Source organism: Eurosta solidaginis, chromosome 4 (genome assembly GCF_040869045.1).
Source record: "Eurosta solidaginis isolate ZX-2024a chromosome 4, ASM4086904v1, whole genome shotgun sequence".
Classification (NCBI taxonomy): domain Eukaryota; kingdom Metazoa; phylum Arthropoda; class Insecta; order Diptera; family Tephritidae; genus Eurosta; species Eurosta solidaginis.
This window is the reverse complement of record NC_090322.1, coordinates 8,394,950-8,422,218: the sequence shown is the minus strand read 5'-3', so window position 1 is coordinate 8,422,218 and position 27,269 is coordinate 8,394,950. Positions and strand designations below refer to the sequence as shown.

Genomic DNA, 27,269 nt, shown 5'->3' with positions numbered 1-27,269 from the left:
AACATATATTGCGATAAGTAATAAGCTCACCACTCACCAATTGTTCTTCTTCGCACACATTACCCTGCAATGAGAGCAACAGCTCAAGCACTCCACGTCCTGCACCTTCAACAAAATATGGCACATCACTTATGAAGTTCATCTTTTGCTCGAGCGCCGCATAACGCTGACACACATAGGGATCAGCACGTGAATGCAATTTGGCGGCAAATATGTGCATATCAACCGCACGCTGTGGATCGAATTCAGCTCCATTGTTTGTGACCCCATATGTATGAGGTTGCACTGATTTCTTTAAAAGTATTTCAAAGGCTGTGGATTTGAGTTCACGCACAGCTGCGCTACAAACGGGTTCCTCTAGGCCATGTTCAATTGCAAGGTACCTACATAGTTGGGTGATGAGGTAGTTGACGCTATCCCCATTCTCTTCCAGATCAGGATCGTGCATAGCGTTAGAATGTGTAGAAATTTTTCTTTTAAATTCTGGAAATAAGAATTTTTTCACAAATCGGATTTTTTGTCCATGTCCGTGGTTCGATAATTGCTCGTTTTTTTGTTTTTGTTTGTAGTTTTTAGTTTTATTGTTTTCCTTAAGGTGGCGCTGTGTTCATGTTTGCTGACAGCATACAAAAACACCAAAAACAATGACAACAAAGTTATTTTTGTTAATTCTACTGGTTGTGAAAAGGTTTTGTTTATTCTTTTGTGTATCTGCGTTATTCAAATATAATTTCATAAATTTAATAGCGTTTTATTCATTTTTTTTTTAATTAAAATATGTATATCCAACGATCGGCTTTTTTTGTTTGTTTACAAACAAAAAACAGCTGTAAGCTATGGATGGTAAATTATTACTTGGTACCGCAATCGATTTTTCCGATAGAATGCTGCCACATCACTGCAGTAAGATCGGTCTGCCAAAATTGTTAAAGCTATTTTATTTTAGGGGATTTTGGTATTAGCCGTGTTTTTCTTACAAGAATACGTTTGCGCACAAGAATACGATTATCCTCGCTTAGATAATATTTAGGAGACACATCTAGCGGCAGTGGTTAAATAACCAGCGATTGTGGATAAAAGAAGTGCGATAACTTCTGCATAGACGTCAAAATTAGAATGGATCACCTGATTTTTTATTGATTATCGCTGTCTCATTCTGCATCTCTTTCTATCACCCGCTGAAGATAGCCGGCCCTATGCGCAGCCATATTGAACACCTTGTCAAAACGCTTAAAAGCAGCCATATTGGGCATCCTGTCAGGCATTTGTGGGATAAGATATCACACTTGTTTTATCCACAATGTAACTAGTTACAGAACAGAGTGTACCTAAAATCGGAGACACAAACCTCTGGTGGCCATAATGTATAACATATAGCTGAATCAGTTGCGATGAATAGTGGAGACGCATATAATACATAGAATTAGTGTAGATGGTGAAACATAGACACATATTTCAGTTACATCTGAGTATAATACGTATTGAAATTTGGTAGTACAAATTTTATGCGCAGCAATTTCAGAGGTATTTTTAAAGTTTGACGCCTGGCAGTCCATATAAAGTTTAAGCGTAAACGTCTATAGATGTAAAAGAAACACAGCTATTATAAATTTGTCTTCTTGATTTGACAACTACTAAATCACTAGTCGATATGACCGTCTAGAATGGGCCCAGCGGGTCAGGGGGTTAGAATATACCCGCGGTAGGTATGCCTGTCGTAAGAGGCGACTAAAATACCGGATTGGCCTGAAGGTTTAATGTGGCCATATAAATCCTTCCCGAGATGGTCGGGCCAGCACCTTAATGATGCTGTGTTACCGGAGCGTACCGGATCTGTAAACGGCAAAGGACCATCACATCGATCACTCCCTAAACCTTCGGGGAGCAACCGTATCGCTACAACAACAACAACCGTCTAGAATGTTTCTTCAATAGTTAAAAAGTTGAAAACAAACTTAAAAAATGTTTTAGCTTTCATTACTCATACCACCAACCGAAAATCAAGGTGGAAATATAAAATTTTCCCGCTCCGCTTATTGGGATATGCTTAAGTAAGAAAAAGGGGGCGGTTAACACAGAGACTACAACAAAAGAACACGGAATTTCACTCTAACAAGCATGTTAAAAAAGTCTCAAAGATCCACACAAGCTACTGTTTGGTAAAAACCATTCCATTTCCTTACGAAATGCTCTGGAAATGGCACAAATTTGACAAATGATAGCAAAAAATATTTCCAATATATTACAATTATCCATATTTTTGGAAAATCTACAAAACAATGAATCAGAGTCATTTTTGGTCATTATTATTAATTCGAACTCGAAACACTACTAATGTCCTCCTTGGATGCTTTGAATGCACATTTGTTTTTAGTGCATAAGCCTTCCTTAGAATAAAAATCTAAATAGCTCTCATCTAGTTCTTAAGGGACCTAGCTCAGCTCTTTTTAAATTATAATTTTCTGACTGACTACCTTAATAAAAAACAGACCCTGTGATATAGATTTTAAGGAACATATGAAAGATACAATCAGTTAAACATTACAGTGCCGATATACAAGAAAAGTATGCATTTTTGTATGTATTTTTTCTCTTTCTTCGAAACTTTTGCAGGCGATTGCTGAAAGACGAAAAAGACTGAATTTTAGACCCCACCGGGTTAGGGGGTCAGAATATACCCGCGGTAGGTATGTCTGTCGTAAGAGGCGACTAAAATACCAGATTCATGGGGCTGTGTAGCGCAACCCTTCAGGTAGCCAGTGCAATATATAGCTTCTCCAAACCCAATTGTCAACCTCACCGAGATGGTCGGGCTAGCACCTTAATGGTGCTGTGGTACCGGAGCGTACCGGATCTGTATCCGGCAAAGGACCATCACATCGATAAACTCATCAAAGCCTTCGGGGAGCAACTTTTTGCTACAACAACAACTGAATTTTAGAAATTTTGTGGGTATTTTCACACAAATCCACCACTTTCATACTAAACGTTCAGCTGCATTTGTGCTAATCGTAAAATTTTCTCGAGATTCTTTATTGGATTTTGCTGGAAAAACGGCAGTGTTCTTTTCAATTAGGAATTTTACAAGAAAAAACTAAAATTTGCGATTAAACCTAATAAAAAGTTGTAGAATAAAGTTAGCGCAACAAATTTATATATAAATTTCAACAAAAATTTTGAGTTTAAGACGATAAATTGCATTTGAAAAAAATTCGAAAATAAAAAATCGTGAGCTGTGAAAAATTTTCTGGTGGGCGTGCAGTCGTTTGTGTGTACAATATAGTTGTGCACTGCTAGTGCGGAAGGGTGGGAAAAGCTGTGCTGAACAGAGGGTGCTGTTTTAACTTAGTTGAGCCACCTGCAACAACAATACACTGTTTTCAACGCCGATAGAGCTGGGGAGGCACGGCTTGTGGTGTATAAATGAAAGACGGAAGCCTGTGTTTTATAGAAAAGACTGTTGTGACTAACGACTGCAACGCATAGTGGCAGTTAATCCAAAATTGAATTATCTAAAAGCTGATTTGCGAAATAAACCCTTAAAACCTAGATATAAACGAATCAGCGAAGGCAAACAACAGCTATAGCATCAACACAAAATTTGTTACACGGCCAAAAAATCGACAAAAGCGAAAGTGGCGACATCAAAACAGACCGACCCAACGGCGAACGAAAAAGTTAACCAATACCAAGCAACACCGAATAGAACGGAACGTGTTTTTACAACAGCAACAAAATTCGTATTGTGTGGTGTTGAGGTGTAATTGTGCAATATTGTGGTGCACGGCAGGAGAACGAACAGTCGTTGTGTTTCTCATGTGATTGGTGCTAAGAGGAGAACACAATAATTGTATTTACAATTATCTACGCTGATTGGAGCTTAACACGAGGTTCAAATGTTAAGCGCATCTACATTTCCATTAGAATAGAACTCTAAAAATACACTTGGTAAATGTTCACCGATTTAATTTACCTGAATTAATTTCAAACAGCGGCCCACTATTTAATGCAAGATAAGCTGCAGCAAAATGTAAACAATTTGCTCCAATTTGTACTTGGCAACGCAAACGGAACACATCGTAATAACAATAAATCAATAATAGTTCAAAAAAAATCGTGCGTGGATTTGTTTTCGTAATTAAAGAAAACAAACTGCATTCAACTACAGTAACAAAAAAAGTAATAATACAACAATCATCATTTTAAGGTCTTCGAAGTGCATAACTAACGTATTATAGTGACGTCAGGTATGTCCTCGTGCAATTCCTCTACTGATCTTTACTTACGTCCGTTGCCTTATCTCGATACTAAATGGTTACGTGCCGATCTCATAGCTAGCCTACGTAATGTTGAAGATGCTGCTGTGCTTTGGAATAATCTCATACAGGATTGTGAGTTGGTGTCCTCACCAGCAGCGGGCGTTTTAAATGCTGCTGGTCATCTATCTTACCTAGGTGACGATGGCAAACATTATTGTGGTGTGCAGAAGTTGCAATGCTCCTGTTGTCCATTGGACTATTGTGGCCCGCTGTCGGCTTGCAATTGCTCTGCGTGTCGCACGTTGGACTCAGATTCGGCTATTAAGAAAATGACTACAGCCGTGCAGAATGCCGCTACTAATCGCATTTCATCTGAAGTCATCTTGGAGTCATGGTTGTGGGGTCAGTGTCCCAATATGGCTATTAAAGTTAATTGCCAGAATACGTTGTTGTCTGAGTTGCATGATATTTCACTACAAGCAGCCGGTAATTGCCTGTCTTCGATGCACTTACGTCAACAACTTTTTATCTATGAACGCTATTTTGTCGCACTATCACGTTGGAAGCAACAACAGGAACTACAATGTCCCAACATTCGCTTAGCAGGTAGTGTGCCTACAACAACCTCAGAAAAATGTAAATTAAATGAAGATCAACGCATTGCTGCTGCAAGCGGTACATGCCCTATGCGTGGCAGGGATATTAATTATATAGCTACAAATAAATTGCGTCACTTTACCACTGTGGACGTTCCATCGCCCATAAAGGAGAACGAGCGTGCAACGCTAGGATTAGCTCGTGTAGGCACACGTGCAGCACTTAATTTTTCATTTGCCTTTTTGAGGCGGGCTTGGCGCTCTGGCGAGGACACAGAAATGTGCAGTGAATTGTTAAGTGAAGCTTTAGAATCATTGCAAGACTTACCGGAAGCGTCACTTTTTGATGCCACGCAGGTAAGATAATTTGTCTTAACCGAATCAGGTTCCAGATACTTAACAGCAAATTCTATTACAGATATCACCATTGTGGGTTGAAGTACTAGAACGCTCTATAAAGTTTTTACGCCAAGTCGCACTTGGTGAAGTCTTAGGTGGTCGTTGTACAGCACCTCGCGAAGATCGGCATACCGCTTTATGCTTATTACTAGAGTTGGGTGCACAAAAAGGCACGCTTGCTGCCTCACTCGAAGGAATCGTACTACTACTCACGTTGTGGGAGAAAGAGAAAGAAACAGATGACAATCGTGATGTTCCACAGAATATAGGCGCGCCACTAGTACCCATGCTACGCCGTTATGAAAATATTGGCAATTATGGCATTAATAATAGCACTGAAACTGCGTCTGCCAGCGCTACTGAATCATTTCTGCGCTTTCTCACACTACCCGAGTTAGAGACAACCAATGTTGACTTAAAACAAGGCGCTGTGGTTATTGTATCACACCTTGACCGTCTGGCCAAACCACATTTACCCACTAGTACCACAACTACTCCACTTGCTACTCGGCTCTCACAATCAATAAAACCTACATGGCATGCGCAAGCTTCACAAGATAGCGTTTCAGCTGCGTCGACACCACAGTTACATGAGCAGCGCATATATGCGCTTGGCTGGCTATCGTTGTGTCACGATCAATATGGCTTCACTGCTGAACCAGCTGTGGGATTATCAACATCCGCTAATTCCATTATGGGTGCACACTACTCTGCGCCTGTTTTAAATTTCTATTTTCAAGTGAAACAAGTCGCTTTTTCCGAGGAATATGTGATTTTCCTCACACAAGAAGGCAAGATGTATACTTGGCGCATATCCAAACCAGAGACAGAACCAATGCTTATCGAAGAAATGAATGACATACAAGTGGTGGCGGTGGCAGCGCATTGCGAAGGGCGACACTTTATGGCCGTAGATAGTATGGGTAAGTCTCGAATTTCCGGGATGTCATGGAAACCAATTGCTGTAGGAATGGGATTAGAAACCAATAACTATTTCCGCGATTGGTTGTTTAAGCCTTTAATTTTAATTGTAATACCAATATTTACGTTGTAGGAACGCATGAGATTCCGATCAGCACAGAAACTGATAGTTCCAAAGGGCGGATTATAGAGTCAACTTATTGGGAGGTTGGGAATAGCGTGTTCCTAATTCTGCCTTACTCCAAGACTTAGGGAAGTTCAGGACTTTTTGCAAATGGCCTAGCATCATTGCATTGCAAACTTCCGTGTCATATCTACGTACACTAACAAAATACACGGCTATGCAATTGCTTCGGCATTCAAAAAATGCAAAATCAAAACCATAGTTTATTTTTTAATATTTTTTTATACTCAGTTGAGCAGAGCTCACAGAGTATATTAACTTTGATTGGATAACGGTTGGTTGTACAGGTATAAAGGAATCGAGATAGATATAGACTTCCATATATCAAAATCATCAGTATCGAAAAAAAATTCGATTGAGCCATGTCCGTCCGTCCGTCCGTCTGTCCGTTAACACGATAACTTGAGTAAATTTTGAGGTATCTTGATGAAATTTGGTATGTAGGTTCCTGGGCACTCATCTCAGATCGCTATTTAAAATGAACGATATCGGACAATAACCACGCCCACTTTTTCGATATCGAAAATTTCGAAAAATCGAAAAAGTGCGATAATTCATTACCAAAGACGGATTAAGCGATGAAACTTGGTAGGTGAGTTGAACTTATGACGCAGAACTGAAAACTAGTAAAAGTTTGGACAAGGGGCGTGGCGCCGCCCACTTTTAAAAGAAGGTAATTTAGAAGTTTTGCAAGCTTTAATTTGGCAGTCGTTGAAGATATCATGATGAAATTTGGCAGGAACGTTACTCTTATTACTATATGCTTAATAAAAATTAGCAAAATCGCACACCGACCACGCCCACTTTTTAAAAAAATTTTTTTTAAATTCAAATTTTAAAAGAAAAGTTAATATCTTTACAGTATATAAGTAAATTATGTCAACATTCAACTCCAGTAATGATATGGTGCAACCAAATACAAAAATAAAAGAAAATTTCAAAATGGGCGTGGCTCCGCCCTTTTTCATTTAATTTGTCTAGGATACTTTTAATGCCATAAGTCGAACAAAAATTTACCAATCCTTGTGAAATTTGGTAGAGGCTTAGATTCTAGGACGATAACTGTTTTCTGTGAAAAAGGGCGAAATCGGTTGAAGCCAAGCCCAGTTTTTATACACAGTCGATCGTCTGTCCTTCCGCTCGACCGTTAACACGATAACTTGAGCAAAAATCGATATATCTTTACTAAACTCAGTTCACGTACTTATCTGAACTCACTTTGTATTCGTGTAAAAAATGGCCGGAATCCAACTATGACCACGCCCACTTTTTCGATATCGAAAATTACGAAAAATGAAAAAATGCCATAATTATATACCAAATACGAAAAAAGGGATGAAACATGGTAATTGTATTGGTCAATTGACGCAAAATATAACTTTAGAAAAAAACTTGGTAAAATGGGTGTGACACCTACCATATTAAGTAGAAGAAAATGAAAAAGTTTTGCCGGGCGAAATCAAAAGCCCTTGGAATCTTGGAAGGAATACTGTTCGTGGTATTACATATATAAATAAATTAGCGGTACCCGACAGATGATGTTCTGGATCACCCTGGTCCACATTTTGGTCGATATCTCGAAAACGCCTTCACATATACAACTAAGGCCCACGCCCTTTTAAAATACTCATTAACACCTTTCATTTGATACCCATATTGTACAAACGCATTCTAGAGTCACCCCTGGTCCACGTTTATGGCGATATCCCGAAAAGGCGTCCACCCATAGAACTAAGGCCCACTCCCTTTTAAAACACTTATTAACACCTTTCGTTTGATACCCATATTGTACAAACGCATTCTAGAGTCACCCCTGGTCCACCTTTATGGCGATATTTCGAAAAGGCGTCCACCCATAGAACTAAGGTCCACTCCCTTTTAAAATACTCATTAACACCTTTCATTTGATACCCATATCGTACAAACAAATTCTAGAGTCACCCCTGGTCCACCTTTATGGCGATATTTCGAAAAGGCGTCCACCCATAGAATTAAGGCCCATTCCCTTTTAAAATACTCATTAACACTTTTCATTTGATACCCATATCGTACAAACAAAGTCTAGAGTCACCCCGGTCCACCTTTATGGCGATATCTCGAAAAGGCGTCCACCTATAGAACTAAGGCCCACGCCCTTTTAAAATACTCATTAACACCTTTCATTTGATACCCATATCGTACAAACAAATTCTAGAGTCACCCCTGGTCCACCTGTATGGCGATATCCCGAAAAGGCTTCCACCCATAGAACTAAGGCCCACTCCCTTTTAAAACACTTATTAACACCTTTCGTTTGATACCCATATCGTACAAACACATTCTAGAGTCACCCCTGGTCCACCTTTATGGCGATATTTCGAAAAGGCGTCCACCCATAGAACTAAGGTCCACTCCCTTTTAAAATACTCATTAACACCTTTAATTTGATACCCATATCATACAAACACATTCTAGAGTCACCCCTGGTCCACGTTTATGGCGATATCTCGAAAAGGCGTCCACCCATAGAACTAAGGCCCACTCCCTTTTAAAATACTCATTAACACCTTTCATTTGATACCCATATTGTACAAACGCATTCTAGAGTCACCCCTGGTCCACGTTTATGGCGATATCCCGAAAAGGCTTCCACCCATAGAACTAAGGCCCACTCCCTTTTAAAACACTTATTAACACCTTTCGTTTGATACCCATATCGTACAAACACATTCTAGAGTCACCCCTGGTCCACCTTTATGGCGATATTTCGAAAAGGCGTCCACCCATAGAACTAAGGTCCACTCCCTTTTAAAATACTCATTAACACCTTTAATTTGATACCCATATCATACAAACACATTCTAGAGTCACCCCTGGTCCACGTTTATGGCGATATCTCGAAAAGGCGTCCACCCATAGAACTAAGGTCCACTCCCTTTTAAAATACTCATTAACACCTTTCATTTGATACCCATATTGTACAAACGCATTCTAGAGTCACCCCTGGTCCACGTTTATGGCGATATCCCGAAAAGGCTTCCACCCATAGAACTAAGGCCCACTCCCTTTTAAAACACTTATTAACACCTTTCGTTTGATACCCATATCGTACAAACAAATTCTAGAGTCACCCCTGGTCCACCTGTATGGCGATATCCCGAAAAGGCGTCCACCCATAAACTAAGGTCCACTCCCTTTTAAAATACTCATTAACACCTTTCATTTGATACCCATATCGTACAAACAAATTCTAGAGTCACCCCTGGTCCACCTGTATGGCGATATCCCGAAAAGGCTTCCACCCATAGAACTAAGGCCCACTCCCTTTTAAAACACTTATTAACACCTTTCGTTTGATACCCATATCGTACAAACACATTCTAGAGTCACCCCTGGTCCACCTTTATGGCGAGATTTCGAAAAGGCGTCCACCCATAGAACTAAGGTCCACTCCCTTTTAAAATACTCATTAACACCTTTAATTTGATACCCATATCATACAAACACATTCTAGAGTCACCCCTGGTCCACGTTTATGGCGATATCTCGAAAAGGCGTCCACCCATAGAACTAAGGCCCACTCCCTTTTAAAATACTCATTAACACCTTTCATTTGATACCCATATTGTACAAACGCATTCTAGAGTCACCCCTGGTCCACGTTTATGGCGATATCCCGAAAAGGCGTCCACCCATATAACTAAGGCCCTAGACCGCGTTGGTCGCCATAAAAAAATGGAGGGAAGTGAGAGGGGTTTCGGAAATTTTTTTTTTAATTTTTTTTGATCCTTTGAAATACGGCCGAAATTGTTTTTTATTGTAATTTGGGTATATGATATCCGATTTTTGATATTGATACATCATTATTTTGATCTTAGAAATCTTCCGAGCTATTAAGTCCTTTTCCTTATATTAGGTCACCCAATCGGATTCCATTATTCATTTGATTATTTCCTCATAAATCATAATACTGCTTTTTTTGTCACAGATGACGCTTACTCCTGGGGTTGCGGCGAAGGTGGTCGTTTGGGTCATGGTGACACATTGCTGCGCGAACATCCAACCAAAGTGCAATCACTCGATCATAGCGTGAAATCCATATACTGCGGTTGCACTTATAGCGCCGCCATCTCCACCAACGGCAACCTTTATACATGGGGCCGTGGCACATATGGGCGTCTCGGTCATGGCAACTCGGACGATAAACTTTTACCCACGCAGGTTTACGCTCTACGTGAATACAGCATTGTCGATGTAGCGCTAGGCAGTGGAGATTCTCATACGCTTTGCTTGACCGCTGAGGGGTTGGTGTTTGCTTGGGGTGATGGCGATTATGGTAAACTTGGCAATGGCTCATGTAATGGTTCCCAAGTGCCATTGGTTATTGAAACCCTACCACCCATCAAACGCGTATTTGCGGGCTCGCAATTTTCAATGGCCCTAGGACGTGACGGAAAATTGTACTCATGGGGCAAAGCATATGATGGGCGCCTGGGTCATGGATTGCTCGATAAAAATGTGCAATGTCTTAATACGCCGAAGCAAATCAGTGCTTTACAGGTATGTTTTAGTTCCATTCCTTTTTGTAAACTATTGTTTTAATGCTATTTATCCTCCTGTAGTCAAAATTAATTGTTGATGTATCTGTTGGGGTTTGGCATTGTCTTGCATTGAGCAATAAAGGTGAGGTTTTCGGTTGGGGACGAAACGATTTCCAACAAGTTTGCCCTGCTTCCATCTCCAAGGAACCCATACTACGTGATCCCATACTTGCTACACACCCTTCAGTGCGAGCGTTTGGCATTGCCTGCGGTGCCGCGCAAAGCATAATTTGGAGTCAGACTTCAGTACAGGGTGTACCAGTGAAGATACCGTTTGTGATAGATCTGAGCGAGCACACTTTCCGGCTACTTGATCAATTACTTGGCATTGTTTGCGGCCAGGATAGCAACAATCGGCAAACACCCAACCAGGAATCCGAATGCGTAGCCGTGGCCTGTTTAAATTTATTGCGTTTACAGCTACATGCGCTAATAGCGAATTCTGTATTGCCAAAATCAGTGGGGTTATCAGAAGGTTCACGATTGCTGGTTAGTTTAAAAACACGCATACTCGGCTTGGCAGGCGGTTCAAATGTACTTAAAACCATGCAGGAAGCCGCGCAGTGGACGCTGCAGGTAAGATATTGACTTAACCGCATATAAATACGGTAAAGGATGTTTTTTTTATACTTTTTATAGATCGGCTGGAGCGTTTTATTACCCACCGCGTCTGAGCGTGCTCAAACGCTCACTTCTTTGTTGCCTTCTGAAACGGGAGTTTCATCTTCGGGCCATCGTTTCATGACAGATCTACTTGTGGGTTCTCTTATGGCTGAAGGTGGTTTAGAAACTGCGCTGAAACAAGCGATACGTCTAGAAGCTAATGACTGTGCCGATAATGGCCAAAATCTTCCTTTGCTGCATCTCATAAAACAATTATTACGCAACAATTCTGCACTGACGCAAGCACGTTTAACTCAACTGCTCCTGAATGCAGGTATTGTAAAGCCCGAAGATGACACATTCCCCTCAATCACTGTGGCGCAATCCACCATGGCTGAACAGACAAGCCCCAGCTTGGACTTACTACATCGCTTTCAACGTCTACTCTTCTCACACATACATCAATCGAAAAATGAGGACATAAATGGCTCCGAAGCATTACTTAACAAATATGTACAGAGCGCAGTCTCGCTATGCGTTCTCTCGCTACAAAAAGCACATGAAATCGCTCTACAGGGCAAAGAGAGCGTGGCGGATATTCTTAAAACTGATATATCAGATACGCTACTGTACGAAATGCTGATCGGTTTGATTATATTGAAACGTGATCGTCCAACAATTTTAACAGCATTTGAATGGACAAAAGTGTTACTGCCACTGCTGCATGCGTTGGATAACTTGAATCGGGTCATATGCGATAGCGAGGTACAGGACTCAGATGATATGGGTTGGCCAGGTATTATATGTCGTGGCAATCAGAAGAGTGGAAATATGCCATTGCAAGACGATTCGAATTTAATTCGTAAACATGATTTTGAAAATCAATTATTGGATGGCGGCAAATGGATTATTTTGAATGGTCATGTTTGTGATATTGTTGACTATCAGTAAGTAGGGGGACGGGATAGAATGTGAAATAAACTCTGTGTGTATGTAAATTAAAAATAAAATTTAAAAGGCTAAGTGCCATTTAAGTAAGTTGGTATATAAATAAATAAATAAAAAAGTAATTTATTGCAGGAGCGAAAACGCAGCTATAAACGAGTTACTGTCTGCCGGCGTTGGCAAAGATCTCACTGTCGAACTAAATACACCAATCTATCGCAACTGTTTGGAGCATATTTTATCAAATTATAAAGTTGGTCGTTATGCAGTTAACGTAGCCGAGGAGAAGGTGAGACTTAAATCTCACAAACGACGTTACTAAATTTAGCTATTTTTCTCTTTTTACAGCCTCACATACAACAAAGCAAAGTTTTAACACATTTCAATTCGGAGCGAGCACTTGCTTACCTACTGGGTTTGGTTGTAAATCTGCAACAAACCGGTCCAGCGCAACAATCTGCTGAGCTACTGTGCAATACCATTGTACGTTCAAGCATTTTGCGCGGGGGCTTGCAGCTATTACAACCCAGCAACCCGTTCGATGAAGAGAAAGGTGAAGCGCGCAGTAGCGCTAGCACAGCGGGTAGTACGCCTACCGAACCTTCATTACACAACTTGACAGTGTGTGGAGGCGTTGGTGGAGGAACTATAGGCAGCGGTGGAGGTGGTGTAGGCAATGGCATGGTCGCTGGACATCCTTGCGTTAATAGCGTACAACAACGCATTGAGTGTTTTATAGCTGGCCTAAGTGACGCGCGCTTAACCGATCCCCTAGTCGTCACATGGATGACACTTTCCGAACGTTATTGCAAGGACAATAATTTGATTTGGCATCAAGAATTCCCACCAGAACATCCAGTACAAGAACTTGAACGTCTCCTGACGGCAGTGTTAATACGTCATCAAAGTATTGGCGGCCTAGTGCTCAATGTGCTCGAACGTGAGTTGAGCGGTGTAGCAGCATCTAAGACACCCAGACAAATTGCTGATATGATACGTTTGATTTATCAAACTAAATGGACTGTTGTGCGCATAAGACAGCAGTTGAATCGTAGTTATAAGGAAGTGTGCGCGCCTATGCTTGAACGCTTACGCTTTCTGCTGTACGAAGTACGTCCCGCTGTGAGCTTGGAGCAGGAGGGTCTACGCAAATTGCCTATACTGCATAGGATGCCACGTTTCAAGCATGTCGTGCGGCGCATAATAGCCGAAATGCGCATGGCTAAAAAACAGCTAGCATGTGCAAAACCAGAAGATATACTCAATGTCACCATTCAAAGTCAAAACGTGGCGCTAAAACTGAATCAGTCGCATGTAAGTAAATAAATTTTTTTATTTCAGCAATATATTTTTTATTTAAAATATGTATTTTATGTACTTTTTAGGAATCGCTGCGGCAAATCGATTGCACTTCATCCGATTGCATTGATAAAGACTCCGGACTTTGCACCACCGATGTTAGTTCTTTGGCCAGTGCAACTACTGTACTGATACCACCACTACGCAACAATGCATCAAATGAAAATTTATTAGATGTTAGCTATAACAACCTTATACTTAGTGAGCGTAAAAGTTCCAATGAGGAAATCAAATTACAAGGGAATGAACTCGATTTTGATGAAGACAAGAAACCTGCAGACGATGAGCCGCGTCTCAATAACGACCTTTTACGAAAATTACGCGAGAAATGGTACTTCTCTGGCGAACTGAATATTCCCATTATGCATGAAATAGTTGAATTTGTTATGCAAGAAGTTTGTGATGTTGAAACTGTTCGTCGAGCGATGTATTGTCAAGTGCAACGCTATCAAATACGGCGCCAAGGTTTGGAAATGCTGCACACTATTCTACAAATTAGCGGTCTACTCGACGCTGTGCAATACAATATGCTTAACGGTTATTTGGGCATGCATTTACAGAGCACTAATAGTAAGCATGCAATACTAAACGTACTCAACGATCTCAATATGATAACAGCATTCCAAAAAGCTGATCTTCTGTTGGCGCAATCACGTGTGCTCGAATGGGCTATACGTGAGCTGCAACGTTTGGTCAATCAAGATCTGATACAGCTAAAGGGCAAATACAACACAGGAAGTGGTAAAGATACTTCCAATTTGGGCACTTATGTGTTTCTGAAAAAATTGCCGCGCGCTCGTTTTCTACTCAGCATTTTTGGCATCTTGGCCAAAGATATGAGCGCCAATGAGCTCAGTCTAATTGTTAATTCTGGCACTCTTGGTACCGTACTTGGCTTGCTAAGTCAGACTGGTGGTGACATTCCTCTAATAAAGAACACTTACGATTTGGCTGTGGTATACGAAGATACGATCCTAAAGCAAAAATCAAATAAAGCGAACTTGTCTGGACCAGAGCTGGCGAAATTGATGAAGATTGGAACGCGTATTGTGCGTGGCGCTGATTGGAAATGGGGCGATCAGGATGGCAACCCGCCGGGTGAAGGGCGCATCATCAGTGAAGTAGGCGAGGACGGGTGAGTTGGAACAAGGTTGTTTGTTGAATGTTGTGGGTTTTATGTTCTTAGAATAGTTATGAAGCAGTTTTTTATATCTTGTCCAGATCGAACATAAGTTCTGTCAAACCCGAAAAAAATTGTCCAAAGATGTCCGTCCTGGTTTTATGCTTCTTAAATATCGATATTTAGTTTTAAAGAAATGTCTAGGAGTTTCAGATTACTGTATTACTTGGGGCTTGTCTGTATTTGGTAAATTGGTAGTTCTCCCTTTCCACTCCGGTGGGGTGGTTGGCTCGCTCGCTGTTTAGTGCTGACTCGCTAGCTGGACACCACCGCCTCCATACCTGCACGATGGCAGGGCTGGACGCGGAGATGTGCCAGCCAGAATTTTGTAGGTCGGCGGCACAGCGGTAGCCCCTTTAGCCGACGAATCGCTCTACTGCCGGATCCAGGACTGATGGGAAGGGGTCTGTTGGCCGAACGGAGGTCACCACGCTACGCAGCTGTAGAACCGGGTCGGTTGGAGCCTTAGCTGAGGGGAAGGGGTGAGTAGCCATAAGGCTAACCCCATTACTTAGGTGTGGCACTGGCGAGAAAACCATAAAGACGGCGACCCGTTGTTCCCGCAAGCAAAGGGTGACCCGTGCTAAGGCATCACCCCTTCCACTCAGCTAGTCAGGAGGAGTGACTGGGGTGCTTAATAAAGCAACCACTTCCTCTGACTAACCTGCGAGGAATGAAGTGCCAACAGCAAATTCCTTCTTTTTATACTGCTTCTGTTATGATGCGAGTGAGAAATGAACCGCTAATTGTGCACTTCAGTGAATTGCATATATATATTGTTGCCGCCAACTGCCATTCGAATGCATGGGTATGTAAATGCTGCTGTTGGCTACCTGTTATGTACTATGTATGTATGCTCTCGGGCGTAGGCGAAAAAGGATTACAGTGGGGGTCTCAGGCGTAGTCGGAAAATGGTTACAGTGGGGGTCGTACTATTGTAACGCTACGTTACAACATGACTATAAGAGAGTTTCCCCTTCTACCTTTACCACTTGCCATGAGAATTACACGAAAACCTTCGTAAGCAGCTGTTCTGAAAATCTCGTCTGTTCGATAACAACTCTTGCCAAACTTTTTGGGGGATCTGCCGCTGTAATCTTTGTCTCACATTGGCTATCTGCTGACAAATCAAGCAGGACCCCTTAATAGAAAGGGTGATCTTTTTTAAACACCCTGAAAACACCGTTGCTGTTGTTGTAGCGATAAGGACACTCCCCGAAGACCCTTGGAGTGTTATCGATGTTGATGGTCCTTTGCCCGAGACAGATCCGGTACGTTGCGGTAACAAGCACCATTAAAGCACTAGCCCGACCATCTCGGAAACGATGTAGTATGACCACATGAAACCTTCAAGGCAATCCCGCCCTCCCACGCACTAGATCCATGACGCACTTGGGTTCGCCAGAGCCTCCGCTATTAAAGTAACAGAATTCGCCACGGGTAGGTGAGGTTGACAATTGGGTTTGGAGAAGCTATATATTGCGCTGGCAACCTGAAAGGGTTGCGCTACACAACCCCTTGAATCTGTTTGGTATTTTAGTCGCCTCTTACGACAGGCATACCTACCGCGGGTATATTCTGACCCCCTAACCCGCCGGTGGATCAATTTGGTATTTTAGTCGCCTCTTACGACAGGGGTACCCGCCGCGGGTATATTAAGCCCTAAACCCGCTGGGGGCCTAAAATATGAGGCACCAATCAGTCGCCCTTATAGTATAATCTCGTTCACCACCTCAAAACAATTATTTAACTCAGTAGTCATACTAAAGACATCGTCCATGCGTGTTCCTCTTTCTAATCCCTTCCTTGTCTTTCTCTTCCATTCCAGCTGGGTACGTGTAGAATGGTATACTGGCGCAACAAATTCCTATCGCATGGGTAAAGAAGGCCAGTACGATTTACGTTTAGCTGATAGCGCATTGAACATCATCTCCCCCGACACCGAAACTGAAAAGGATGAACACTGCTGCGATACGCAACTTAATGGCGACTCACATCCAACTAAACTGCTACGCTACGCGTGTATTAAATTGTTACAAAGCATCTCAGTTGGCATAGGTTTGTATAGCGCACAAATGGATAAAAATGCAGTACGCTCTATATCTAGTATGTTCCGTTCTATACTCGATCCCAAATCAAATCTGGGCAGCATCTATGGCTTGGATAATTGGACTACGTTGGGGTTCTTGAAAGCCATTGCAGGTAAGCTGAATTCAAGTTAAACTTCCTAAATGATTGCCAAACATGATTCGCTATCGAACGTTCGACAAATACTGTTCGATAGCAAATTATATGTCGAATAGCCCTTTTGTAAGTTTAATATGTCTTTTTATTTTAAATAGTAGGGGGACTCATGTAACCTTATAAATGCCTTATAAAGTGTGTAAACGTATAAATTTATCTAGTGCGTAAACGAGCTGTCAAATTTTGTATGAAAAATCATTTACACAATTTGTATAAATTTACGCGCACATTTCATTGTGTAAACGCGGTAAACTCAAAGGAATGCAACCTTGCAGACATAGCAGGCATTTTCATCAGAAATCTCCAACATAGATGAATGGATTTGCAACTCTTTGTTTCGAGAGAGCGCTGTCAAAATGCACATTTTTTATAACATTTATCAATTATGCCACTCCAAACAAAAATGAATAGATCTAAAAATGGGAATTTTTGACATACATTTCGGCGATTATAGTTTCAATCATTTAATAAAGTGATAGTCGTAAAATATTTATTTCCTTAAAGTTATTTTACAATAATACGACTAGTTAGAGTTAAATATAAACAAATCTAAGTAAAACTAACATTTCGATTAAATTAATTAGTCAAATATCGTAACGCATTTAACTCGCAGTGAAAACCATATATTCTTTTGAAATTTCAGAAAATCGGACCTATGATATAATAGTTAACATTATTTAATGGATTGGGCTTATCCTACATGTCTGGCGTTCCAGGTTCTGTGATCAAAATGGACTGGTTGCATCGGGAGTTCATATTTACAAAACCTGTTTTTAGTGATAACTTTTGAATGTGAAATAATATTTACCCTCCGCCTTCGAACTAATAATACTTACACTAAAACAAGTATTTTTATCCTTTTTCCCATAATTTTTGAACGCTATTCTACAGTTGTAGGTCAAACTAAAGTTTACCAAAATTTTTGGCACGTTTTTCGTTTTGGCTGGCACATTTTTTGTTCTGGCACCCGCTTCAGCTGGCGCGAGGGATTTATCTGTGATTGTTGCCAGCAACAACTAGAAGATAAATCCCTCGTGAGAGCGAAAATATGAGAGCGTAAACAAAAGATTCGTATCAATCTAATCATGTCTCCAACATCAGAAAGTAAAGACGTTTTAGTTTTGATTTTTCACTTAATCTTTTGTAAAACAATCAAAAAAATTTTGTTTGGTAATAATACAGCTGATAAACAATCAAGTTTATCAAGAATATTACTAGGTGCGTTCATATAACAGTGTGTGTAAATGGATATAATTTTACACCTTATAAGTTTATATGGTTTCATGAGTCCACCTAGTATAATTTGATATTTGATAAATCTGAACTATTTTTAATTCACAATTTTTTTTTTATATCAAAACTGAATATCAAAGAAAAGTAACCACCGTGGTGTGATGGTAGCGTGCTCCGCCTACCAGCCGAATGCCCTGGGTCCACACCCCGGGCAAAGCAACATCAAAATTTTAGAAATAAAGTTTTTCAATTAGAAGAAAATATTTCTAAGCGTGGTCGCCCCTCGGCAGTGTTTGGCAAGTACTCCGATTGTATTACTGCCATGAAAAGCTCTCAGTGAAAACTCATCTGCCTCGCAGATACCGTTCGGAGTCGGCATAAAACCAATAGGTCCCGTCCCGCCAATTTGTAGAAAAAATTAAAAAGGAGCACGACGCAAATTGGAAGAGAAGCTCGGCCTCTCTTCTGAGGCTATCGCGCCTTACATTTATTTATTTTTATATTAAGATATTTCACATAAATCACAAACATAGTTATTTGAAAGTTGATATATGTACAAGTGTATATTGTGGCTTACAACTCGGCCAACCTGACTTAAGACCGTTCTCGGTCATATAACTTAAACTTAAAACTAAATTAAGTTAAAAAACATTTTAAATATGTATAGTAGGGCGGGTCAAATTGTATGGGGAAAAATGGGGGAAAAAAACTTCAGGTGCACATCCAGTTTCTGAATCTATGGGTCATACTAAGTAATATTGTCCTCAGAAAGAACAGTACCCAAAACTTGCGGAAGAGGAACGCATACTCCCCAGGGAAACGCGAGTCACTCTAGCGCAACTTCGTTCTGGATACTGTAACAGGTTAAACTCTTACCTATCCAGAATCAACCCCAACATACAAAATGTATGCCCCGCTTGCAATGTGTCCCCACATGACACCAACCATCTCTTTAAGTAATGTGGAACCAACGCCTCTAACACCCCTTTCATTATGGTCCACCCCTGTTGAAACAGCAAGTTTCCTTGTACTCCCGTTAGAGGATATTGATGACAATTTGTGATCGGTCGCAACTATTAGGTGGGGCGAAGCACTGCTACAACAACAACAACAGTAATATTGTCCATGTGACCATAGGTCTGAAATGAATTTTGAGCCTCCCTAATTTTGTTAGAAAATTTTATATCCCAATCCGAATCCGAATTTGACATTTATTTTCATGTATTTTATTTGTGAGAGCCCCTATTAGGATTGGGATATAAAATTTTCTAACAAGATTAGGGAGGCTCGAAATTCATTTCAGACCTATGGTCCCATGGACAATATTACTCAGTACGACCTATAGATCCAGAAACTGGATGTGGCTTTTCAACAATAAATTTGACCCACCCTAATGGATAGTCAAGATAACAATCCTAATAATCCGATAAAAACTAATATTTCATAACTCATTGAATTCTTCAGCAGAAACGACCCCATTATTACACTGCGTTACAAAAACGAACTTTAGTTCTGTCTTATGAACCAAATATACTTTTTCGGAAATGGGAGAAAAAATAAAAATACACGCGATTTTCATGTACACGTCAGAATTTTTTTTTTATGTATAAGGTATAGAGCTCGTAGTGTCCGTCTGTCCGCCATAAACAGTTAGTGTTAGAAAGTTACTATTGATAAACTACAAATATATGGAGTAGGATGGGTCGATAAATATTTTTTTTTTCGGAACGCTTTAGTAGTTTAAAAATTTGGAGTCCCTTGAAGTTATGCCGAAAAAAGTAAAACAAAAAAGTTAAAAAAAAAAATTCAGGAAAATCTGAGAATTGATAAAAATCAATTTTTTTTAATTTGACGTGATACAGACATTTACACTACTCTGCCTGAAAAAATTCAGCTCGATTGGATCGCGTAAAAAAGGTTAAAAATCGATCCAAAGTTTTTCGCACATCGCCGATACACGTGTATTTTTATTTTTTCTCCCATTTCCGAAAAAGTATATTTGGTTCATAGAAAGAATGTGTGTAACGCGGTGTTCCAAGCCACTTTCTCATTTTATTAGCTTCAACAACGCCATCATATGGTAGTTGAGTCAACCGGCAGTTTTTGTTGGACCAATCTGCGTGGTTAAGCGGATGACTCAGTTTACCTAACATTGTTTTCAAAACTCTATTTACTCGTTCCACTTGCCCATTTGCTTGGGGAGAGGTGGTATCTACTTTAGTATGTTGTTGTTGTTGTTGTAGCGATAAGGTTGCTCCCCGAAGGCTTTGGGGAGTGTTGTCGATGTGATGGTCCTTTGCCGGATACAGATCCGGTACGCTCCGGTAACACAGCACCATTAATGTGCTAGCCCGACCATCTCGGGAACGATTTATAGGCCACATTAAACATTCAGGCCATCCCTCCCTCCCCACCCCCAAGTTCCATGAGGAGCTTGGGGTCGCCAGAGCCTCGTCTGTTAGTGAAACAGGATTCGCCGCGGATAGGTGAGGTTGAAAATTGGGTTTGTACATTGCGCTAGCCACCTGAAGGGTTGCGCTACACAGCCCCTTGAATCGAGTATTTTAGTCGCCTCTTACGACACGCATACCTGCGCGGGTATATTCTGACCCCCTAACCCGCTGGGGGACTTTAGTGCCTGTCATTTTAGTATGTAATATGTTTCGCTTTAATAAAAAGTTGTCAAAATCCAATGAGGTAAAACATGTACCTCTGTCGCTTACAATGCGTCTTGGACGAATATAATAACTAAAATATTTATCTAAAGCAGCATTAACTTATTTGGTACTTGTTGAATTTGTCGGATAAAGTTTAACGAATTTTGTAAAAGCATCAATCACAACTAACAAGTGTTTCCGTTTGGATTTAATTGAAGGTAGAGGACCAAAATGATCAATATGAAATGTGTCAAATGGTTCAGGTTTTTTAGGTATATTAAACAAATTTCGTTCATTTACTCGAACGGGCTCTGCATAAATAATACACTTGAGACAGTTTTGTATAAATTTTTCAACTTTTTGTTTCATTTTCGGAAACCAATAATGTAAACATGACTTCATAAAGGTTTTTGGCACATAAAGTGCAACTTTTCCGCCTCCTTTGTCTCTATAAATCAAAGAATTTGAAAATTTAAAGTCTATTACTTCTTCTTTTTCCATGCGTTCTTTTAAAGTTCTCATTTCATTGTCACGTTCTTGGGCTAGCTGTATTTGAAATTCAGCTTCACTAATATCTATGCTGGCAACTTGACATCGACTTAACGCATCAACATGTCCCCTGAATGCACCAATTCTATGTTGAATAGTATAATTAAAACTTTCAAGTTCTAATGCCCATCTTGCTATACGAGCATTCACCTGTTTCTACCCTAAAGTCAATGCAAGTGAATTGCAATCTGTAACAATTTTAAATGGAATACCTTCAAGATATACTCTAAAACTTTTCAACGCGTAAATTATTGTTAGAGTTTTAAGTTCGAAACTATGGTATCTGCTTTCAGCACTTGTAGCAGTTTTTGAAAAATAAGAAACTGGATGAAATTTACCATCATCTTGACGCTGCAATAGAACTGCTCCGAACCCCAATGAACTTGCATCACAATGTAGTTCTGTTTCTTTTAAGGGATTATAAATAGCTAACACTGTACTTTCATTCAATTTAGTTTTAAGTTCCTGAAATGCACTAACACACTGTTCGTTAAAATCAAAACTAACATTTTGCTTAAGCAATTGTTGTAATGGTTTTACAATCCGAGAAAATGATGGTATAAAGCGTCGAAAAAAAGAAAAAAGTCCTATGCAAAAGTGCAGCTCTTTTTGGATTTTTGGTATAGGATAGTCTTTTATTGCCTTCAAATGAGTATCAGTAAGTGAAATGGCTCTAGAATTAACTAAATATCCTAAATATTCAATTTTGTGATAACCAAATTTACATTTGTTAAGATTTAACTTAAGCCCTTTTTCTGAAATACGTTAAAACTACATCCAATAATTCTTTATGTTCCTCAAAATTTCGCGAAGCTATTATATCATCCTGTAATTTCTACCTTCGATGGTTAATAAAACATCAGAAACGTCCGGATTAATTATCTTAATACTTTATTCTTCAGTCGTCAATCCAATAATGAACCGGAAGTCCACCATCTTCTCTTTTCTTCCTTTACAGTGATGTATTTTTGCTTATTCTATTAATTAGTTGACATGGTTGCATTTATGATCTTACAATCCCTATAAATAATTAGGGGGCCACCGTGGTGTGATGGTAGCGTGCTCCGCCCACCACACCGTATGCCCTGGGTTCACACCCCGGGCAAAGCAACATCAACATTTTAGAAATAAGGTTTTTCAATTATAAGAAAATTTTTCTGAGCGGGGTCGCCCCTCGGCAGTGTGTGGCAAGCGCCCCGTGTGTATTTCTGCCATGAAAAGCTCTCAGTGAAAACTCATCTGCCTTGCAGATGCCGTTCGGAGTCGGCATAAAACAAGTAGGTTCCGTCCCGCCAATTTGTAGGGAAAATCAAGAGGAGCACGACGCAAATTGGAGGAGAAGCTCGGCCTTAGATCTCTTCGGAGGTTATCGCGCCTTACATTTTTTTTGTTTTTGTAAATAATTAGTTGTTTTGAATCAATGAAGTCGCTTAAAATCGTATTTATAAATCTTTGGAATACAGCAGGTGCATTTTTTAATCCAAATGGCATTCTTACTTATATTGCCCATTCGGCGTTACAGAAGCAGTATATTGAACAGATTCTGGTGACATCTTGACTTCCCCCCAGCGGGTTAGGGGTTCAGAATATACCCGAGGTAGGTATGCCTGTCGTGAGAGGCGACTAAAATACCAGATTCAAGGGCGAATCCTGTATAATCCTGTAAATATATGTTTCCCTTATAAATATTGAATGCAGTCATCTATTAAAGGTAGCGGGTAATTTTATCCTTTACTGTTAATTTATTTAAACCTCTGTAATCTATACACATACGCATTTTACCTTTTCTTTTAACTAAGACTATTGCAGAATCATAAGGTGAGTTACTAGGTGTAATGATGGCTTCTTTCGTCAACTCATCAATTGTAGATTGTACCTCAGTTTTTTCTAAATGAGATAAGCGTCGCGGGGTGCAATAAAATGGCGTTCCGGTCGTCAAATGAATTTTACTGTCATTATCGAGTGGACGAACAGTTATATCTTTTGGCTTCAGATAGGACTTTGTTATTATATCGTGCAATATTAATGTCTTAGCTTTATCTAATTCAAGATTTATATCTGGTTCTGGCAAGTCAGAAAAAATATTAATACAAAATATCATCACTTCCATTGTGACATCCGTTTACTAAAGCTAAATTAGGCTTCTGGCTATCATTGATTGACCTTAAAAGATCTTGTCTGCCGAAATTATAAGTTACATGTTTTCCATATGTAATACCACACATTTCACTAATTTGCATTAATTTTTCCTTCGAATATTTTAATTTGAGTTTTTTTAAGCAAATATTAAATTTATACAGGAAATCTCGTCATAGAATTACTGGCATGAGCAAACATTCATCCGATAGTGCGAAAAGCTTAATTGTTTTTATTTCATTTTTAAAATTCACCAAACAATGTAACTAATTATACTCAGTTGAGCAGAGCTCACAGAGTATATTAACTTTGATTGGATAACGGTTGGCTGTACAGGTATAAAGGAATCGAGATAGATATAGACTTCCATATATCAAAATCATCAGTATCGAAAAAAAATTCGATTGAGCCATGTCCGTCCGTCCGTCCGTCTGTCCGTTAACACGATAACTTGAGTAAATTTTGAGGTATCTTGATGAAATTTGGTATGTAGGTTCCTGGGCACTCATCTCAGATCGCTATTTAAAATGAACGATATCGGACAATAACCACGCCCACTTTTTCGATATCGAAAATTTCGAAAAATCGAAAAAGTGCGATAATTCCTTACCAAATACGGATAAAGCGATGAAACTTGGTAGGTGAGTTGAACTTATGACGCAGAATAGAAAACTAGTAAAATTTTGGACAATGGGCGTGGCACCGCCCACTTTTAAAAGAAGGTAATTTAGAAGTTTTGCAAGCTGTAATTTGGCAGTCGTTGAAGATATCATTATGAAATTTGGCAGGAACGTTATACTTATTACTATATGCCTGTTTAATAAAAATTAGCAAAATCGGAGAACGACCACGCCCACTTTTTAAAAAAATTTTTTTTAAATTCAAATTTTAAAAGAAAAGTTAATATCTTTACAGTATATAAGTAAATTATGTCAACATTCAACTCCAGTAATGATATGGTGCAACAAAATACAAAAATAAAAGAAAATTTCAAAATGGGCGTGGCTCCGCCCTTTTTCATTTAATTTGTCTAGGATACTTTTAATGCCATAAGTCGAACAAAAATTTACCAATCCTTGTGAAATTTGGTAGAGGCTTAGATTCTAGGACGATAACTGTTTTCTGTGAAAAAGGGCGAAATCGCTTGAAGCCACCCCCAGTTTTTATACACAGTCGACCGTCTGTCCTTCCGATCGGCCGTTAACACGATAACTTGAGCAAAAATCGATATATCTTTACTAAACTCAGTTGACGTACTTATCTGAACTCACTTTGTATTGGTGTAAAAAATGGCCGAAATCCGACTATGACCACGCCCACTTTTTCGATATCGAAAATTACGAAAAATGAAAAAAATGCCATAATTATATACCAAATACGAAAAAAGGGATGAAACATGGTAATTGTATTGGTCTATTGACGCAAAATATAACTTTAGAAAAAAAATTGGTAAAATGGGTGTGACACCTACCATATTAAGTAGAATAAAATGAAAAAGTTTTGCAGGGCGAAATCAAAAGCCCTTTGAATCTTGAAGGAATACTGTTCGTGGTATTACATATATAAATAAATTAGCGGTACCCGACAGATGATGTTCTGGATCACCCTGGTCCACATTTTGGTCGATATCTCGAAAACGCCCCATATCGTACAAACACATTCTAGAGTCAACCCTGGTCCACGTTTATGGCGATATCTCGAAAAGGCGTCCACATATAGAACTAAGGCCCACTCCTTTTTAAAATACTCATTAACACCTTTCATTTGATACCCATATCGTACAAACAAATTCTAGAGTCGCCCCTGGTCCACCTTTATGGCGATATTTCGAAAAGGCGTCCACCTTAAGAACTAAGGCCCACGCCTTTTAAAATACTCTTTAACACCTTTCATTTGATGCCCATATCGTACAAACAAATTCTAGAGTCACCCCTGGTCCACGTTTATGGCGATATCTCGAAAAGGCATCCACCTATAGAACTAAGGCCCACGCCCTTTTAAAATACTCATTAACACCTTTCATTTGATAACCATATAGTACAAAAAAATTCTAGAGTCACCCCTGGTACACGTTTATGGCGATATCTCGAAAAGGCGTCCACATATAGAACTAAGGCCCACGCCCTTTTAAAATACACATTAACACCTTTCATTTGATACCCATATTGTACAAACGCATTCTAGAGTCACCCCTGGTCCACTTTTATAACGATATTCTGAAAAGGCGTCCACCTATAGAACTAACGCCCACTCCGTTTTAAAACACTTATTAACACCTTTCGTTTGATACCCATATTGTACAAACGCATTCTAGAGTCAACCCTGGTCCACTTTTATAACGATATTCCGAAAAGGCATCCACCTATAGAACTAAGGCCCACTTCCTTTCAAAATACTCATTAACACCTTTATGGCGATATCTCGAAAAGGCGTCCACCTATAGAACTAAGGCCCACGCCCTTTTAACATACTCATTAACACCTTTCATTTGATACCCATATTGTACAAACGCATTCTAGAGTCACCCCTGGTCCACTTTTATAACGATATTCTGAAAAGGCGTCCACCTATAGAACTAACGCCCACTCCGTTTTAAAACACTTATTAACACCTTTCGTTTGATACCCATATTGTACAAACGCATTCTAGAGTCACCCCTGGTCCACTTTTATAACGATATTCCGAAAAGGCGTCCACCTATAGAACTAAGGCCCACTCCATTTTAAAACACTTATTAACACCTTTCGTTTGATACCCATATTGTACAAACGCATTCTAGATTCAACCCTGGTCCACTTTTATAACGATATTCCGAAAAGGCGTCCACCTATAGAACTAAGGCCCACTCCCTTTCAAAATACTCATATTAACACCTTTCATTTGATACCCATATAGTACAAACAAATTCTAGAGTCACCCCTGGTCCACCATTATGGCGATATTTCGAAAAGGCGTCCACCTATAGAACTAAGGACCACGCCCTTTTAAAATACTCATTAACACCTTTCATTTGATACCCATATCGTACAAACAAATTCTAGAGTCACCCCTGGTCCACCTTTATGGCGATATCTCGAAAAGGTGGCCACCTATAGAACTAAGGCCCACGCCCTTTTAAAATACACATTAACAGCTTTCATTTGATACCCATATTGTACAAACGCATTCTAGAGTCACCCCTGGTACACTTTTATAACGATATTCCGAAAAGGCGTCCACCTATAGAACTAACACCCACTCCGTTTTAAAACACTTATTAACACCTTTCGTTTGATACCCATATTGTACAAACGCATTCTAGAGTCAACCCTGGTCCACTTTTATAATGATATTCCGAAAAGGCGTCCACCTATAGAACTAAGGCCCACTCCCTTTCAAAATACTCATTAACACCTTTCATTTGATACCCATATAGTACAAACAA

At 39.8% G+C, this 27,269-nt stretch overlaps 2 protein-coding genes across 2 annotated transcripts in view; one reads left to right on the top strand and one right to left on the bottom strand.

The window, feature by feature from the left end:
- The window catches only part of LOC137248951 (gamma-tubulin complex component 6-like), an 83,953-nt gene that overhangs the window by 16,549 nt on the left and 40,135 nt on the right, over positions 1-27,269 (bottom strand). Inside the window, exon 2 of the mRNA XM_067779953.1 lies at positions 38-616. Within this exon, the coding sequence (XP_067636054.1) occupies positions 38-448 (411 nt within the window). The 5' untranslated portion in view covers positions 449-616. The remainder of the gene's footprint in view (positions 1-37; positions 617-27,269) is intronic.
- Positions 3,086-27,269, top strand: part of HERC2 (E3 ubiquitin-protein ligase HERC2) — a 42,149-nt gene continuing 17,965 nt past the window's right edge. Inside the window, exons 1-9 of the mRNA XM_067779952.1 lie at positions 3,086-5,212; positions 5,274-6,177; positions 10,327-10,898; positions 10,961-11,515; positions 11,579-12,489; positions 12,623-12,776; positions 12,836-13,801; positions 13,873-14,981; positions 16,855-17,228. Of these exons, the coding sequence (XP_067636053.1) occupies positions 4,250-5,212; positions 5,274-6,177; positions 10,327-10,898; positions 10,961-11,515; positions 11,579-12,489; positions 12,623-12,776; positions 12,836-13,801; positions 13,873-14,981; positions 16,855-17,228 (6,508 nt within the window). The 5' untranslated portion in view covers positions 3,086-4,249. The remainder of the gene's footprint in view (positions 5,213-5,273; positions 6,178-10,326; positions 10,899-10,960; positions 11,516-11,578; positions 12,490-12,622; positions 12,777-12,835; positions 13,802-13,872; positions 14,982-16,854; positions 17,229-27,269) is intronic.